Source organism: Phacochoerus africanus, chromosome 14, assembly GCF_016906955.1.
Source record: "Phacochoerus africanus isolate WHEZ1 chromosome 14, ROS_Pafr_v1, whole genome shotgun sequence".
Lineage (NCBI taxonomy): Eukaryota > Metazoa > Chordata > Mammalia > Artiodactyla > Suidae > Phacochoerus > Phacochoerus africanus.
Genome location: NC_062557.1, coordinates 59,351,685 through 59,369,008, shown reverse-complemented (window position 1 = coordinate 59,369,008; position 17,324 = coordinate 59,351,685). Strand labels below are relative to the sequence as shown.

Here is a 17,324-nt window from a genome sequence, read left to right as displayed (position 1 = left end):
CCCAAGAAATGGCAAAAAAAAAAAAAATTATTAAAAAAAAAAGCATTCCTACTTTTTGAAGCAAAACTAATAGGAATACACCCAACAAAGACCTACTGTATAGCACAGGAAACTATATGCAGTATCTTGTAATAAGCTGTAATGGAAAAGAATCTATAAAACTATATAAATTTTGTGTGTGTGTGTATGTACACACACATTACATGTGCATATATATAACTGAATTGCTTTGCTGTATGTGTGGAAATAACACATTATAAATCAACTATATTTTGATAAAAACTAAAGAGATTGTGTGTGACTAGTGAGAAAAAATAATAATAGGAACACAATGAATACAAGCGTAGAATTGGAAAGACAGGGCTGAAAAGCACAGGTGGGAGGTGGTATGTCCCAAAGCCAGGGTTTCTGTGGGCAGCGCCTTAGATAAGGGGGATCTGGTGCCTCCTCCCTTGGGCTGTGGGTGATGATACTTTGTTTTTAATCAGCTGTCAAATAGTAACCAATTGCTAGGGAGACAGCAGGCTCATTTTGAGCGAATTTTTTATGCAAGCCAGACACCGGTTGCATTTTTTTTTTTCACTTTGTGGAAAATTGTGTATAGAGTAGGTGAGGATTTATAAAAGTGTTTGGTTTTAAAATTGAAGAAGCTTCATTTATGGCCACCTGTTCTACAAAGAATTCGAGTTGGTTTATAAAAATACTTTTGGTGCAGAAGGATGAAAAGCTGGTTGCAGAATCGGGTCAAAGAAACACGGAAGCGGAAGATGCAAGGGGGGCAGTGTGTGGCATCTGAGAGGCTGCCAGTCAGCTCTCAGCTCCCCCGCCAGGTGTCCAGAGTGCCTGAGCCAGCGCGCTCGGGGGACGGCCTTGCCCGTGCTGAGTCATAGGGAGCTTGTCTGGTGGGGTTTTCTAAAGCGGCCACTGCTGCGGGACAGGTCCTGGGGGACACTCGGGAGCCGTCTGTGGGCTGCATGGCGGGGAGATGTGACGTTGGCATTCGTTGGCTTTGACCAGAGCCGCCTCTGCCGAGGAACCTGACTCGTGAAGACTCTAAGCCTGAGGGGAGCACGGCACCCAAATGCCCCCGGCGACCAGAAGCCCATTTCTCCGGGCAACACCCTTCAGAAATTGCCCTGCTCCATCTTCGTCTCTCCCTGGAAGGTCAGGGTGATGGGCGCTTTCGTCCTGATGCCACCCTGAGCGGTTTCAGAGCAGAAGGCGTCTTGGGGTGGATGCTGCCTCCTATTCTGGGGGTGGCCCGTTGCTGACTCCCGTGGACTGGAGTTTGTGGTCCTGGTCCTCCAAGGAGGTCAGCCCGGGGCGGAGAGCACCTGTGAGCCCAGGATGAACCAGGGTCTTCCCCCCTCCCCACCCCCCCAGCTCTGTTGCAGATCGGCACTTTGGGCTCGGACCCTTACCCGCAAGGTTATGGCTTTACCCTGGGTATCAGGGGTGCTGGGTGGGGTCCAGGCCAGAGGGTGACACAAAACCAGTCCTGCTCCCCTCCTGCACTGTGGTGGGATGCAAATCGGTGCAGCCACCCGTGGAGGTTCTTAAAAAACTAAAAATAGCGTTGACGTAAGATCCAGCAATCCCACTCCTGGGCACATATCCAGAGACATGATAATTTGAAAAGATACATGCACCCCAGTGTTCATAGCAGCACTATTCACAATAGTCATGCCATAGAAGCAACCTAAATGTCCATCAGCAGAGGAATGAAGAGAGGGACGGTACATACACACAGTGGAATATTACTCACCCATAAAAAATGAAACAATGTAGGTTGCAGCAACATGGAGGCAGCTAGAGATGATCATCCTAAATGAAGTAGGTCAGAGAAAGACAAATATATGTTGTCACTTATTTGATAAAAATGATACCAATCAACTTATGCACAAAACAGAGACTCACAGACATAACACACAAATTTATAGTTACTGAAGGGGAAGGGGGGAGGGGTAAATTAGGAGTCTGGGATTAACATACACAGCACTGCATGTAAAAGGGACGACCAACAAGGACCTACTGAGCAGCACAGGGAACTCTACTTGGTATTTGGTGGTGACTTACAAGGGAAAAAATAGGTTTAACTGGATCACTGTGCTGTACACCTGAAATCACACAACCTTGGGAATCAACTTTCTTTTCTTTCTTTTTTTTTTTTCCTTTGCTTTTTTAAGGCCACACCCACGGCAAATGGAAGTTTCCAGGCTTGGGGTCGAATCAGAGCTATGGCTGCTGGTCTACACCACAGCCACACCAGATCTGAGCTGCATCTGCAACCTACACCACAGCTCATGGCGACGCCGGATCCTTAACCCATTGCACGAGGCCAGGGATCGAACTTGCAACCTCATGGTTCCTAGTCGGATTTGTTTCCACTGCGCCACGACGGGACCTCCCAGAATCAACTATATTACAAATAATCATATCATCATCATCATAACGTAGAAAATTAAACAAAAACTTGTCCTCTTCGTCACTGGAGGACCAGAGCCTGATGTCAGGCTCCCAGCCTCAGGTCGGTCACTGAACTTTCTGTGACTCACTCAAGTGACCCATAAAATGGGAGCAGCGATCCTAGCAGCATGTATGTGAAGGGCTTGGCATCACCCCTGCCCGTGACACGTGCTCCGGACACGCTGGCAGCCGTTGTTATTAAATCCACATCCCTGCAGGCATTAACCACGTTACTTTCACGGGTACCAACTGCGCTGTGTTGCTTGAGAACACCTAGGTTGTCGGCGCCCCTGCTTAACACAAGTGACCGCAGTCCTTTCGCTGGAGGCTGTTTTGTGTGATGGACAAGGCGGGGTGTGGACCCCCTCACGAGCGGAGCCCTGGAGCCCCAGCACATACAGTCCCAGGCTGCTCCTCGGGTCCCTCGGGGGAGCCGCCTGTCAGCGCCGCTGCTCCGGCCTGGTCCCCGGCTGCCTGCCACCCCCAGTCTGCTGTTCCTTTGCAGGTTGTGAATATTTCCGGCATTTCCATCGGAACTGGCTTGGCCTCAGCTTGCGACACGCTAATGTCTCAGGTGAGGACCCCACCCCCATCCCCACCCCCAGACTCTTTTTTTCTTTCTTTGGTCACTTCGAGCCGGTCTAGGGGACTCTGGACAGGCTAAGGTTTTGCTGCCTTGAATTTGTCAGATACCTGCTGCTAACGGCTGTAAATGAAGCAGAGCCGGCTTTACTAATTCTGCCTCCGGGTCCATCTGCTCAGGGGCTGTTTTTCTTTTTTTCCGTCCTGTCCGATCTCTCCCTAAACCACCCTCCTCTGCCCCTCGGTCACACTCTCCTCTCCTTCACGCCAAACTGCTTGAAGATGTTTCTTGTGGTCTCTGGACGCCACCCTCGACTCTGTCCCCACACATCCCCCCGAGCCTGGTCCGCAGGTGAACGCTTAGCGGGCTGCCCTCCTCCATCCCCTGGTTGCCATGGTTACAGACCCTCCCTGGCGGGTCCCTCTCCTTCCGTGGTGGCCGTGCTTCATCCTGCCCCTCAGAGCCCCCTGCCCTCACCTCCCACCATGATCCATGCCCCCCTCCCCAGCCCGTCGCCACCCAATCTTGAACACTGACCTCCCCGCTGCTGCCCACACCTCTTCCCTGTGGGCCGGATGCCATGTCTGTCGTGCCCTCAGACCCAGCTCCTCGAGGGCTAAGCCCACCGTCTTCCCCACGCTGAGCCGCATCTCCGGTGCAGCTTCCTCCTGCAGGAACGCACCACCCTCTGCTTCGACAGAAGCCCTCTGCTTCATCCGCACGTCCACACGTTAGCAGAACCATTGATTAGTATTGACTTTGACGCCCGTGTCTCTCGACTCTGCTAATTCTCTCCATCCTCTGTGCCTGTCGTGGGTTTGGGCGCTCTGGGTTGGGGTGCGAGCATCACCGGAGAAGAGGCCAGCGCTGGTCGAAGCCTTTCGCTCCTGGCTCTGTCTCTCCTCTCGCCCGCCTGGTGTATAACCACAGTGATTTTCCTTCTAGACTCCGAGCTCCTTGAGGAGAAAGGCTGTGTCCTTTTCAGTCATCCAATCCCTGTGGTTCAGCATTGTGCTTGCTGGGTAGCTGGTACCGTGGAAACCTGCTGAATGAGTGACAGGGAGGGAGAGGAGGCAGGGATGGATGGATGGGTGGGTGAGTGGCTGTGTGAGTTGGGCGGGTGGATGGATGATGGACGGATGGGTAGACGGATGCTGGATGGACAGATTCATAGTATAGGATGGACGGGTGGGTGAGTGGGTGGGCGGATGGCGGATGGGTGGGCAGATGAGTGCAGGCGTGTGTTATGATGGATGATGGGTGGGCAGGGGGTATACGGGGTGATGGGCGGGTGGATGGATGAGTCCCTTCTTTAAGCCCAAAGCCCGGGAGAGTGAGAGTTACCTACCAAGGAAGGAGCAGCCCTGAGCAGTCCTAGGCTGTTGCACTGGGCCCCTGCTGAGTAACGCATGAAGGCATCCTGAGAGGGTGTTTAAGGGCCGAGCCGAGCACGGCTCTGAGAACTAAATGTGATTTAGGCCAAAGCCTGCATTGGCATGCTATAGGAAATGTTACTTTAAAAAATAGTTTTGTCCCTTTTTTGGTACCATTTCAGTCATTTTTTATTCATATGGTTTTTTTAAAAAAAAACAAACAATAAAAACTACCTTTCACTTCTTTCCCCATCTATCAATATAAACTGGGCATCTTCCTCTATTATTGAATATATTTTCAAACACACATTGTTTCCCAGATGTTTAAATAGCTTCTAAAAGAGCTTATAAAGGCCAAACACATTTAGAAACTTTAGGTCATCGAGGAAAATATTAAAAAGTTTTTTAAAAAAATCTCTAAACCTTATCCCTGCTCCCAAGTTACCTCTATTAGCTTTGGCGTCTCCTACAAATAGTTCAGCCTGTGAACATTGAAACACCCACACAATTCTAAACTTTACATACGGTTTTATCTTTCCCTCCTGTTAAACCATGTGTTTGGAGAATGTTTTGTTTCCATAAGTTGGTGCACATTTCCCCTTTTAATATTTGCATAATGTTCTGTACGATGTCACCGCCCTGTCCATTCGTCTGTGGTGGAATATTTATTTCCACTGTAGCTCTTTTTTTGGTTATGCCCACAGCATGAAGCTGCTCCTGGGCCAGGCATCGAACCCACGCCACAGCAGTAGCCAGAGCCATAGCCGTGAAAATGCTGGAACCTGCTGAGCCACCAGGGAGCTCCTCCACTGTCTCTATGTCTCTGTCTCTCACTTTTTTTTTGGTCTTTTTTAGGGCTGCACCTGCAGCGTATGGAAGTTCCCAAGCTAGGCCTCGAATGAGGGCTACCGCCGCCTGCCTCCACCACAGCCACAGCAACACAGGATCCAAGCCGCGTCCGAGACCCACACCACGGCTCATGGCAACACTGGATCCTTAACCCCCTGAGCGAGGCCAGGGATGGAACCCCACATCCTCATGGATACTAATGGGGTTCATTTCTGCTGTGCCAGGACGGGAACTCCTCCTCCATTGTCTCTTTGAGTGGGTGTGGAAGCAGATTCTTTTTTGGCTGCAGAAAGCGACAACCATTCAGTTACTTGCAGAGACAGGAGCCTGGAAGGGGCTGCCGGGCCGGTGCCCCTCCATCTCCACCACCCGCTTGCCAGGCTGGGCCTCCCAGCTGCTCGTGCACAGCTCCTCTCCTCCCTCTCCGCCTCTAGGTGGTCCCGGTACTGGGAACTCTCCAGTGGCCCACGCCTCCCGGACTCTGCCCAGCCACGTCCCCAGCCCCCCCAGGGGTCCCCCGCTCATTCTCTCGGCTCATCTTGTTGGTTTCTCTCCGGGGTCACCGTCTCCCTTTCCCGCTAGAAAGTCAGCTGCACGAGACCCGGGCTCCCACCTGCCCAGTTCCCTGCCGGCTGAGTTCGCAGCCGCACGCATGACGGGCACGCAGCAGGGGTTCCAGACGCCCTGGCCGAAGGAGTCTGGGAGCTTCTCACACGCGCCCCCTTCTTCTCACCCCTTTCAAGCTGGGGGCTCTGCTGCCCGGTTCCCAGGGTGCCCAGCTCGGGTGCCAGGGCGGGGGCCTGTGGGCGGCGCCTTCTCCATCACGGGGTTGATTTTCCCCCAGTCCTTTGGCGGCAGGAACCTGAAGCGCGTGGGGGTCATCCTGCAGCGAGGCATCCTCATCCTGCTGCTCTGCTGCCTCCCGTGCTGGGCCGTCTTCATCAACACCGAGAGCCTCCTCCGACTCCTCAAGCAAGACCCCGAGGTCTCCAGGTGAGCAGCGTGCCCAGCGTCCGAGGCCCCCGGGCGGAGAAAGCGGCCCTCTGCTTTCCTTCCATGGCTTCACGTCCCCAGCCGGTCGGCGGCCCTTGAACCCTCTGGAAGGTGGAAGCTGTGCCTGTGGCCTGTGGGACCCCGGCTTGGCCGGGACGTGGCCCAAGCTGCCCAGCCCGGAGTCTCTCCGTTTGGCGGACGCAGCGTATCCTTCTCCTGATGAAGAGACAAGTGGTTGCCGCCACGTTTATTTTTGGACTTGGGATTTTTTTTTTTTTAATAGCAGCTACATTTTTTTATTTAAAAAAAATTTATCGGGAGTTCCCGCTGTGGCACAAAGGGATGGGTGGTGTCTTGGGAATGCTGCGACACGGGTTCAATCCCCAGCCCAGCACAGTGGGTTAAGGAGCCAGCGTTGCCACCGCTTCAGCTTAGGTTGCAACTGTGGCTCGAATCTTGATCCCCGACTCGGGAACTCTGTAAGCTGTGGGGCAGCCCCCCCAAATTTTTTTAATTGAAGTACAGTTGATTTACAATGCTAATTTCTGCTGTATGGAACAGTGACTCATTTCTGCACATACATAACCTTTGCCATTTTTTCTTTTTGTTTGTTTAAGTGAAAGCAAGTTTATTTAGAGAGAATATTCCGCAGGTGGTCTAGGCTTTTCCATGATGGTTTATCACAGGCTATTGAATGCAGTTCCCTGTTGTTGGAGCTGGGATTCTTCTTTTTTTCTTGTGGCTTTTTAGGGCTGCACCCGCAGCATATGGAGGTTCCCAGCCTAGGGGTCGAATCAGAGCTACAGCTGCCAGCCACAGCCACAGCCACAACAATGCCAGATCCGAGCCACGTCTGTGACCTACCCCACGGCTCACGGCAACACCAGCTCCTTAACCCACTGAGCGAGGCCAGGGATCGAACCCACAACCTCATGGTTCCTAGTCAGATTCATTTCCACTGCACCAGGACGGGAACTCCGGAGCTGGAATTCTCAACCCACAATTCCAGATGCTCCCCTGTGTTGCTGGGGAGGCGGGAGGTGGGGGCTCTCTTCCTGGAAGAATGTGGGTCCTGCTTCCCCTGAGGGAGCTCAGCCCTGGCTCTTTCAAGAGGCTTCTGGCCTTTGCCCAAGTTTTAGTTCATTCTGCTGTGTTCCTTCCACCTTTTCTGCCTGAAATGAGCTGAACGATGTCAAGTCCAGCTCCCGTTAATAAGCAGACATTTCAACGTCTGATGGGAGTCCACTTAGAATTGTTCCATTTCTCCCATATAAGTTATTTACGGTAGTTTCGCAAAGTGCTCTGTGGACCCGATGTGGAAACAGCATGGGCAGCAGGTGTCCCGATGGTGACTGAGGCTGTTTTCTTGCTCCTTTCAGGATGGCCCAGATTTACGTGATGACTTTAATTCCTTCTCTTCCTGTAAGTGTCAAGCGCATCCTTGTATAAGGAAGCAGCCCGTGGAACAGGTCCTGTGCTCCCCTCCCCGCCTTTGTTTATTTTATCAGAGAGCCGTTCATGAAGAAGCTGAGCTTTTTTAAAAGTTTATTTCTATGTTTGCTTTTTAGGGCCGCACCTGAGGCACATGGAGGTTCCCAGGCTAGGTGTCCATTCAGAGCTGTAGCCACCGGCCTGCAGCACAGCCACAGAAACGCCAGATCCGAGCCGCATCTGTGACCTACACCACAGCTCACGGCAACATGGGATCCTTAACCTGCTAAGGGAGGCCAGGGATCGAACCCATAACCTCATGGTTCCTAGTCGGATTGTTTCCACTGTGCCACAACGGGAACTCTTAAGAGAGGAGACCTTAAAAGTTCTCATCGTGGAGCTCCAGGATGGCACAGTGGGTTAAGAATCCAGCATTGTCACTGCTGTGGTGTGGGTTTGATTCCTAGCTGGGGAACTTTTGCATGCTCTGGGCATGGCCCAAAAACAAGAGTAAATATCCTACTAAAAACCAGAATTGATGGAAATGGTTGGCATTATAGTTTTTCTATCAATAAGATGTATTTGTTTCCTATTTTATTTGCAGGCAACATTCCTGTTCCAGCTGCAGGCAAAATATTTACAAAATCAGGTACAGATTTTCTTTCTATTTTTCCTCCATAATACCAAAAGTGTATAGTAAATGTTTTTTGTTGTTTTTTTTTTTCCCATCTCAACCCGGTATGTCTGCATTTTATTTGTTTATGAACAATAGTTCGTTTCATTTGCTCTGTGCCAGACACTGTTTTAAATGCTTTATAAATACATTAACTTCATGCATACGCAGTATGAGTAGGTGCTATTGCTTCCATTCTTGGGTAAGGAAACTGGGGTATGGAGTTTGCGTGACGTGCCCGAGGTCCCGGGGACCGTCGGCCAGAGCAGGGAGGTGCACTCATCCTGGTTCCACAGTCTGAACCATGTCACCAAGCCACCATCAGAGTTTTCCACACTCAAACGTCCGTCTTTCTGGGACAGGCTTTCCCCGGCTCCGGTTTCATGCAGACACACCCAACACCATGCCAAGTGAGGGTCGCTATTTGTCTCTTGGAATCTTGCAAGAGAGTAATTTTTTACCCAGCTTTACGGAAGAGAAGTGTCAGGCCTGGAGAGGGTGGATCGACTCGGGATTCGGATTTTTTGCTACCACTAGGAAGAAAACGCTTCTGCCTGAAGGACCCTCTTGGAGTATTTCTCTTTCCAACACAGCAGCCCAGCGCTGGGCTGGGCCTGAGGGCTACAGTGGAGGGGGCTGCAAGGCGGGGTGGGCTGGGGACCTGAGGCCACTGACACGGGCAGTCCCATCTCACACCTGCCCTTCCCCTGGTCTAAGTGAGACGCGGGGGCCTGACAGAACCGCACCTTTGGCTCCGTGTAGTTGGGGGCCCCTGGGACCTGCCCCCTGCCTCTGCCCCTCCACTGCAACCTCTCCATCCTGGCGGCATCCTCTGCCCGACCCCCTCTGTGCTTAGACAGAGGTGCACCTCATCGGAGAAAACCGAGGTGTCCTCCCGGCCCCCCTTGGAGCAAGTAGCTTAGGGAATTGTCCACAAAAGTAATGGACACCTTTTTCCTGAAGCTCCACCCCCAGCTCTGGGAGAAGGGTTTTTCGCCCAAGAGATACCCAGTCGGTCCCATCCTCCAGGCCACCTGCTTTCTCTCCGTAGCCTGCGCGCCACCCCAGTGGCGCCGGGGGCCACCTGCTGGCTTTGCTGTGGCCTCAGCCTGGCCCCGGAGCCTCTGTTTTAGGGGAGGAGGACCCAGCATCCCTCGGCCACCCTCCCAGCCACGCACAGGGCCCGTGGGGGGCGGAGGTGAGGGCCCGCCCTGCCCCCAGCCCCCTCACCGCCCCCCACCGTGAGCCCCCTGCTGTCCCCGCCTCACCGTTTGCCCCCCAGGCCACTCCACCTTGACAGTGGTCGGCGGTTTGAATGCAGAGGTCTTACTTCCAGAAAGTACCAGTCAAAGGGGCAACAGGGACAAGCGAGGGGAGCCAAGCAAAATAAAGGGGTGACCGCTCACTGCACCCCGCTGTGCCGCCAGCATTGCTGCGGGCTCTGGATGCGGTGACCTGGGGCCCCCTCACCGCAGGCCTGCAGGACCTGGACGGACTGGGCTCAGGTGCCTCCCAGGGGTGTGTGCCCTTTGGGGTGTGCCCTTTAGGGTGGTCCTCTCTGCCACTGTGACGGAAGCTGGGACCTGGCAGGTGTGCAGAAGCATCTCCCAGCTTCCGGTCGGTCTGGCTCAGGCGGCACCAGCAGAGAAGCCCCACGGTTCCCGCTCCTGGCTCTTGTGGGTCTTGTGTCACTTTGCTGTCATGTAACATGGTCACCTGTTTAACTCTTGAGTGTTCAGCGGTCACCTGTGTGAGAAGAATTCCTTCTGTTTCTCCTTTATGCTCACATGTCCACACTCAAAACGTCTGACGTCAGATTGTATAGTTGTTTTTTCCTTTTTGTCTTTCTAGGGCCACACCTGCGGCATATGGAGGCTCCCAGGCTAGGGGTCGAATTGGAGCTGTAGCCGCTGGCCTACACCACAGCCACAGCAACGTGGGATCTGGGCCGCGTCGGCGACCTACACCACAGCTCACAGCCGCGCTGAGATCCTTAACCCACTGAGCGAGGCCAGGGATCGAACCCGTGTCGTCATGGATACTAGCGGGGTTCATTACCGCTGAGCCACGATGGGAACTCCCAGATCGTGTAGTTTTCCCACAGCCTGCAGGTGGGTCTCCAGGCACCGGCTGGTGCCCTCGTTCAGCCCGGCGCCGACATTGCGTGCCTGGGGGCGCGTCAGGCGTCAGACCCGCAGTGACCGCCCCACACCCCAGACGCGAATCCCCAGTCCAGGTTAGGTCACCTGTGCTGCTGACCTCGTGGCTATAAACCAGAGGCTCCCGTGGTCCTGTCTGGAGTGGAGTCATGTGCCAGAGCTCGTCAAAGAACTCAGGGACACTGTCCCACTGTCACGAGTTCATTAGGACAGGACACGGCCAAGGGCACGGGTGAGCGTCCGGGTGGAGGAGGTGCACAGGGCAGCTGCCCGGAGCCCCGAGCCGTTGGGACCTTACAGAGGCTGCCTACCAAGGGCGTGGTCCTTTAAGCCCATTGCCTGCCCCTCGCCCCTCGCCCCTCGCCGGAGCCTGAAAATGCAGAGCTTCCGCTTGATCGGGGGGACCAGCCCCCTTCCAGGAGCCCACCGGGGTCGCCTTATTGGGACGAAAGATGCTCCTGTCACCCAGGAAATTCCAAGGGACTTCAGAGCCCTGTCAGGAACTGGGATCAAAGACCCAAGAGCCGGGGACGAGATGCTTCCGGTGGCCTCGCCCCGAGGCGATTCCAAGGCCCGGGGGCAGAGACCCTTAGACGTGCTTCCTGTTGTTCCACCACCGAGCGGACGCGCTTTTGAACCTGCTGACGTTCTCCTGTCTGGGCTCTCAGGGCATCATCCTGCCTCAGGTGATCACCGGCATCGTGGCCAACGTCCTCAACGTGGGCATGAATGCCCTCCTGCTGTCCGCCCTGGACCTCGGGATGCAGTAAGTCGGGACCCCGTCGGCCGCCCGGAGCTGAGCGTCCGCGGGGCCCAGAGGCCTTCGCAATCTCTTTCTCACCGTCCCGTCGTCTCTGGGTTGTGAGGAGCCGAGACAGATCCCGCCTCGACGGAGCTGGAGCCCGCGTGGGTCACGCAGAGACAGCCCTCCTGCCGGCGCCCCATGTGCCAGCCCCTCTCTCACCCGGGGACCCCAGGGCTGGCTCCCGAGTGGCAGGCGGGCCTCGCTGGCACGCGTAGACCAGCCCTGGCAGTTTGCAGTGTGTTTCTTTACAAGTGGAAACCAGTTTAGTGGGGCATGAGCAGCACTTTAAAGAATGAAATCTGTCGTGGGTGAAAGAGAAAAGGTGGCATTATGGGGGTATTTTTCGTGAGCCTTAGGTTTCTGTGGCCTGTGTGCACACATGCGTGGGGGTACTGGGTAGTGAAGGAAATTTATTTCTTCCTGTTGGTCACAGGGAAAAATATATACAGAGGCCATTAATTACAGGAATGTCGGGGAGGTCCCGTCGTGGCACAGCGGAAACGCATCCAACTAGAATCCATGAGGATGTGGGTTCGATCCCTGGCCTCACTCAGTGGGTTAAGGATCCGGCGTTACTGTGAGCTGTGGTGTAGGTGGCAGGTGCGGCTCGGATCCCGCGTGGCTATGGCTGTGGCGTAGGCCGGTGGCTACAGCTCCGATTCGACCCCTAGCCTGGGAACCTCCACATGCCACGAGTGTGGCCCTCAAAAGCCAAAAAGTAAAATAAAATAAAATAAAACAAAGGGAGAGTCAGAATGTAAGAACAAGCAGTGAAAAATATTTATAACACCTTCCAGAAAACGGCCAAGGCCTTGGCCGAGGGGGAGTTAAAGTTGGGGAGGGGGCAAGTTTGAGTCGCTGGCGACTCTGACCCACGCGGGCCCCTGAGCCGGCCTCCCTGAGGGTGTACTTCGGGGCCCGTCTTTGCGACGTTTCCTGACCAGGGACACAAAGGGCCGTGTGGGGGCAGGTGGGGAAGAGGAGAGAACCACAAGGTGCAGATTAAGATAAAACCTGAGGGTTGGTCAGGAGTGAAAGGAAAAATAGCAGAAAAAGCAGAGTTCTTGGCTTCCTGTGCCAGAGGGGCGCCGACCTCTTTGTGGTGACAAGAAGGCCTCTACTGAAGATGCTTGAAGGTTAGTCTCTAGGAGAAAACAAATTTATTGTAATCCGGGGAAACAGACCCACGATGACCCGACACCAGTTTTTGGACACAGGAGCTGTTTGCTATGTTCCTTTTTTTTAGGGCTGCACCTGCAGCATATGGAAGTTCCCAGGCCAGGGGTCGAATCGGAGCTCCAGCTGCCGGCCTACACCGCAGCCACAGCCATGCAGGATCGGAGCCGCGTCTGTGACCTACACCACAGCTCACGGCAACACCGGGTCCCCAACCCACTGAGCAGGGCCAGGGATCGAACCTGCGTGCTCAGGGATACTGGTCAGTTTGGTTACCACTGAGCCACAGCAGGAACTCCTGCTGTGTGCTCTTTGATGGAGCGTGTTTAAGAACTGACTTGATGGGTTCTTTAAAGCTGTCAGGACAAGGAAGGGTGAGCGTCTTTATGTCCTTCTGCTTCTGTATTGATGAGCAGTAACACAGAATTCAACCTTGGGGGAAAGAAAACACGTCCATTATAAGTGGGTCCAGTGTTTAAAGTATTAAAAGACGGTAGATTCGATGCGCCCCGGGCTCATCTGATAACCCTGATCCTTGCACACAGCCGAAGCGTGTTGGGGTCGGTTTACTCCTATTTGGGAGGAAGACACTGGCAGGTGACAAAGATCTTTTTTCCTTCAGAGGATCAGCCTGGGCCAACACCACGTCCCAGTTCTTCCTGTGCGCTCTGCTCTTCCTGTACCTGCGGTGGAAGAAAATCCATGTCGACACGTGGGGCGGTAAGAAGGACGTCGCTTTTCTTCCATGTAATTCGTTATTCAGAAAAACGTACGTAACTCCGGTTTCTGGATTTTTTTTTTCTATTTTGATACATTTAAAAGTTATAGAAAAAAATTAAAAGCTGCTGAAAATATAAAAGTTACAGGTTCGGTATGAGATGTTTTTTTCATCTCTGGAGGTAGCCTTTATTCAGAGGCGCCTACGGGGCTGTAAGAATGAGTATTACATGAATTAAAATTGGGAATAAAAAAATCCCAGCTGTTTCCTAACCATCATCCTGCTCTATCAAAGTGAAGTTTGATTAATGTCTTATCAGATCACGCGAACAGATGGAACTCACTCAACCAACCAGTACCACTTACGGCTTAGCTACATTCCCTTAAATAGTTCACCATCCATTGGTGAATAGAGTGAAATAGATTCATTTTTGTCTCCTATTTTTTGGCACCGTGGTTAAGGTATACAGAATGTAAGATTTGCCATTTTAACCATTTTAAGTGTACACTTCAGTGCTCTTACCATGTTCTGCATTTCTTTCTTTTTTCTTTTTTTGGTTTTTAGGGCTGCAACCGCGACATATGCAGGTCCCCAGGCTAGGGGTCGAATCAGAGCTGTGGCCGCAGGCCTACCCCACAGCCACAGCAACGCGGGATCTGAGCTGCGTTTACAGCCTGCACCACACCTCATGGCAGCGCCGGATCCTTAACCACTGAGGGAGGCCAGGGATTGAACCCACGTCCTCATGGATGCTAATGGGGTTCGTTAACTGCTGAGCCACAAAGGCAGCTCCCAGTCTGTTTCTGTTTGGCTATAGTCATTCCTTTGTTTTATTTTTTAGATTCCACATACAAGTGATACCATATAGTATTTTTCTTTGTCTCTCCGAATTATTTTTCTTAACATAATACCCTCTGGGTGTCCAAGTTGTTGCAAGTGGAAAAATTTCATTCTTCTCTGTGGCTGAGAGGTATGCCATTGTGCAGATGTGTGCGTGCGTGTGTGTACAGAAGACACCATGTCCTCTTTATCCAGTCCTCTCTCGCTGGACACGAAGGCGACTTCCGTATCTTGGTTATTGTAAATAATACTGCCTTTAATATGGGGGCATGCATGTATCTTTCGGAATTAGTGTTTTCATTTTCTTTGGATAGATACCCAGAGCGGAACTGCTGGATCATACAGTAGTTCTATTTTTAGTTTTGGGGGGAACCTCCATACTGTTTTCTCTAATAGCTGTACCAGTTGACATTCCACCAGCAGTGCATAGGGTTCTGATTTGCCCATATGTTCCCATCAACATTTATTTGTGGTCTTTTTGTGGGTGTGTCCTTTTGTCTTTTTAGGGCTGCACCCGCAGCATATGGAGGTTCCCAGACTAGGGGTCTAGTTGGAGTTGTTGCTGCCGGCCTACGCCAGAGCCACAGCAACACCAGATCTGAGCTGCATCTGTGACCTACACCACAGCTCCTGGCCACGCTGGATCCTTAACCCACTGAGCAAGGCCAAGGATCAAACCCGCAACCTCATGGTTCCTAGTTGGATTCGTTTCCACTGCATCATGACGGGAACTGATGATAGCCATTCTGAGTGGGAGGTGATACCTCACTATCGTTTTAATTTGCATTTCTCTGATGATTAACTATGCGGAGTATCTTTACATGTGTTTGTTGACTATATGTCTTTGGAAAAACATCTATTCAGGTTTTCTATCTTTTTTTTTTTTTTAATAGTGAATTGAATGAGCCATTAATATATTTTGGATGTTAACCCCTTATTGGCCATATCCCTTGCAGATAGATTCTCTCATTCGGTAGGTTGTCTTTTTGTTTTGTTGATAGTTTCCTTTGCTGTGCAGAAGCTATTAGGTCGAATTAGGTCCTATTTGGTTATTTTTGCCTTTATTTCCTTTGCCTTAGGAGAAAAATCCAAAAAATATGTTGCTCTGATTTATGTCAAAAATTTTCTGCCTATACTCTCTTCTAGGAGTTTCGTGGTTTCAGGTCTTACTTTGAGGACTTTAATCCATTTTGAGTTTATTTTTCTGTATGGCATGAGAGCATGTTCTAACTTCACTGATTTACTTGCAGTGGTCGTTTCCCAGCTCCACTTGTTGAAGAGACTGTCTTTTTTCCATTGTATGTTCTTGCTTCCTTTGTTGCAGATCAATTGACTGTGGGTTTGTGTTTATTTCTAGGCTCTCTATTGTGTTCCATTGACCTGTGTCTGTTTTTATGCCAGTACCATGCTGTTTTGATTACTATAGCTTTGTAATATAGTCTGAAGTCTAGGAGGATGATACCTTCAGATTCGTTCCTTTTTCTCAAGATTGCTTTGGCCAGGGCCTTTGTGTTTTCCATAAGAACTTTATGATTATTTGTTCTAGTTCTGTGAAAAGTGTCACAGGTATTTTGATAGGGATTGTGTTACATCTGTAGATTGCTTTGGTAGTATGGCCCTTTTAACAATATTAATTCTTCAAGTCCAAGAGCATGGGATATCTTTCCATTTCTTTGTATCACCTTCAGATTCCTTCATCAGTGCTTTATAGTTTTTAAAGTATAAGTCTTTCACCTCCTTGCTTAAATTTATTCCTAGGTATTCTTTCTTATTTGATTTCAAATGGGATTTTTTTTAACTTCCTTTATCTGATACTTCATTATTAGTGTATAGAAATGCAACAGATTTCTGTGTATTAATATTGTATCCTGTAACCTTGCTGAATTTATTTACTAGTTCTAATTGTTTCGGGGTGGAGACTTTAGGATTCTCTATATGGAGTATCATGTCATCTGCAAATAGTGTCAGTTTTACTTCTTCCTTTTCAATTTGGATACCTTTGATTTCTTTTTACTGTCTGATTGCTACGGCTAGGACTTTCAATACTATGCTAAATAGAAGCAGTGATATTGGGCATCCTTGTCTTGTTCTTGAATTTAGTGAGAAGGCTTTCAGCTTTTCACTGTTGAGTATTATGTTGGCTGTGGGTTTGTCATAAGTAGCTTTTAATATGTTGAGGTATGTTCCCTCTATACCCACTTTGATGAGAGTTTTTATCATGAATGGATATTGAATTTTTTCAAATGCTTTTTCTTTGAGATGATCATGTGGTTTTTATTCTTCCTTGTGATAATGTGGTGTATCACATGATTGATTTGTGACTCTTGAATCATCCTTGTGACCCTGGAATAAATCCAACTTGATCATGATATATATTGTTGGATTTGGTTTGCTAATATTTTATTGAATATTTTTACATCTATATTCATCAAAGTTATTGGCCTGAAATTTTCTTTTCTCTGTCATATCTTTGGGTTTGGTATCAGGGTAATACCAAAATTATTATGAGGGTGGCCTAATAGAGCGAATTTGGGAATGTTTTATCCTCTTCAATTTTTTGGAATAGTTTGAGGATCAGTATTAGTTCTTCTTCATATGTTTGCTAGAATTTCCCCATTACACTGTACAGTTCTGGACTTTTGTTTGCTGGGAGTTTTTAAATTAAAAATTCAATTTCACTGCTAGTGATTGGCGTGTTCAAATAGTTTGTTTCTTCTTAATTTAGTCTTGGCAGGTTGTATGTTTCTAGAAATGCATCCATTTCTTCTAGGTTGTTCAGTTTGTTGGCATATAACTGATAGTAATATTCTCTTATGATTTTTTGTATCTCTGTGGTATCAGTTGTTTGTTTTTTTCTTGTTTTATTTGGGCCCTCTCACTTTTTTATCTTGGTGAGCCTGGCTAAAGGTTTATCAATTGTTATTCTTTAGAAAAATCAGATCTTGGTTTCATCGATCTTTTTTGAGATTTTTTAGTCTCTATTTTATTTTCCCTCTGATCACTATTATTTCTTTTTTTTCTGCTGACTTTGGGCTTTGGTTTTTCTTCTTTTTCTAATTCCTTTGGGAGGTAGATTATTTGAGATTTTTATTGTTTCTTGTGTAAAGCCTATAAGACTATGAGCTTCCTTCTTTGAACTGCTTTTGCTGCATCCCGTAGCTTTTTGGAGTGTTGTGTTCCATTTTCATTTGGCTTGAGGTACTTTCTGATTTCCTCTTTGATTTCTCCATTGACCAGTTAGTCTTTTAGTACCATGTT

General features: G+C 50.0%; 1 protein-coding gene and 1 long non-coding RNA gene across 9 annotated transcripts in view; one reads left to right on the top strand and one right to left on the bottom strand.

The window, feature by feature from the left end:
* Positions 1 to 17,324, top strand: part of LOC125113772 (multidrug and toxin extrusion protein 2-like) — a 42,078-nt gene that overhangs the window by 5,748 nt on the left and 19,006 nt on the right. For 4 of the 5 annotated variants that reach the window (XM_047756691.1, XM_047756692.1, XM_047756693.1 and 1 more), the window contains exons 1-5: positions 5,465 to 6,264; positions 7,644 to 7,686; positions 8,300 to 8,344; positions 11,196 to 11,293; positions 13,131 to 13,228. In XM_047756691.1, coding sequence (XP_047612647.1) covers positions 5,471 to 6,264; positions 7,644 to 7,686; positions 8,300 to 8,344; positions 11,196 to 11,293; positions 13,131 to 13,228 — 1,078 coding nt within the window. In that variant the 5' untranslated portion in view covers positions 5,465 to 5,470. Of the gene's footprint in view, positions 1 to 2,971; positions 3,041 to 5,464; positions 6,265 to 7,643; positions 7,687 to 8,299; positions 8,345 to 11,195; positions 11,294 to 13,130; positions 13,229 to 17,324 lie in introns of those variants that run through there. The other variant, XM_047756695.1, reaches the window with a different exon arrangement.
* Positions 1 to 17,324, bottom strand: part of LOC125113777 (uncharacterized) — a 51,212-nt gene that overhangs the window by 15,456 nt on the left and 18,432 nt on the right. For all 4 annotated transcript variants that reach the window (XR_007131595.1, XR_007131593.1, XR_007131592.1 and 1 more), the window contains exon 2: positions 1,766 to 1,824. This is a non-coding gene — a long non-coding RNA (uncharacterized LOC125113777). The remainder of the gene's footprint in view (positions 1 to 1,765; positions 1,825 to 17,324) is intronic.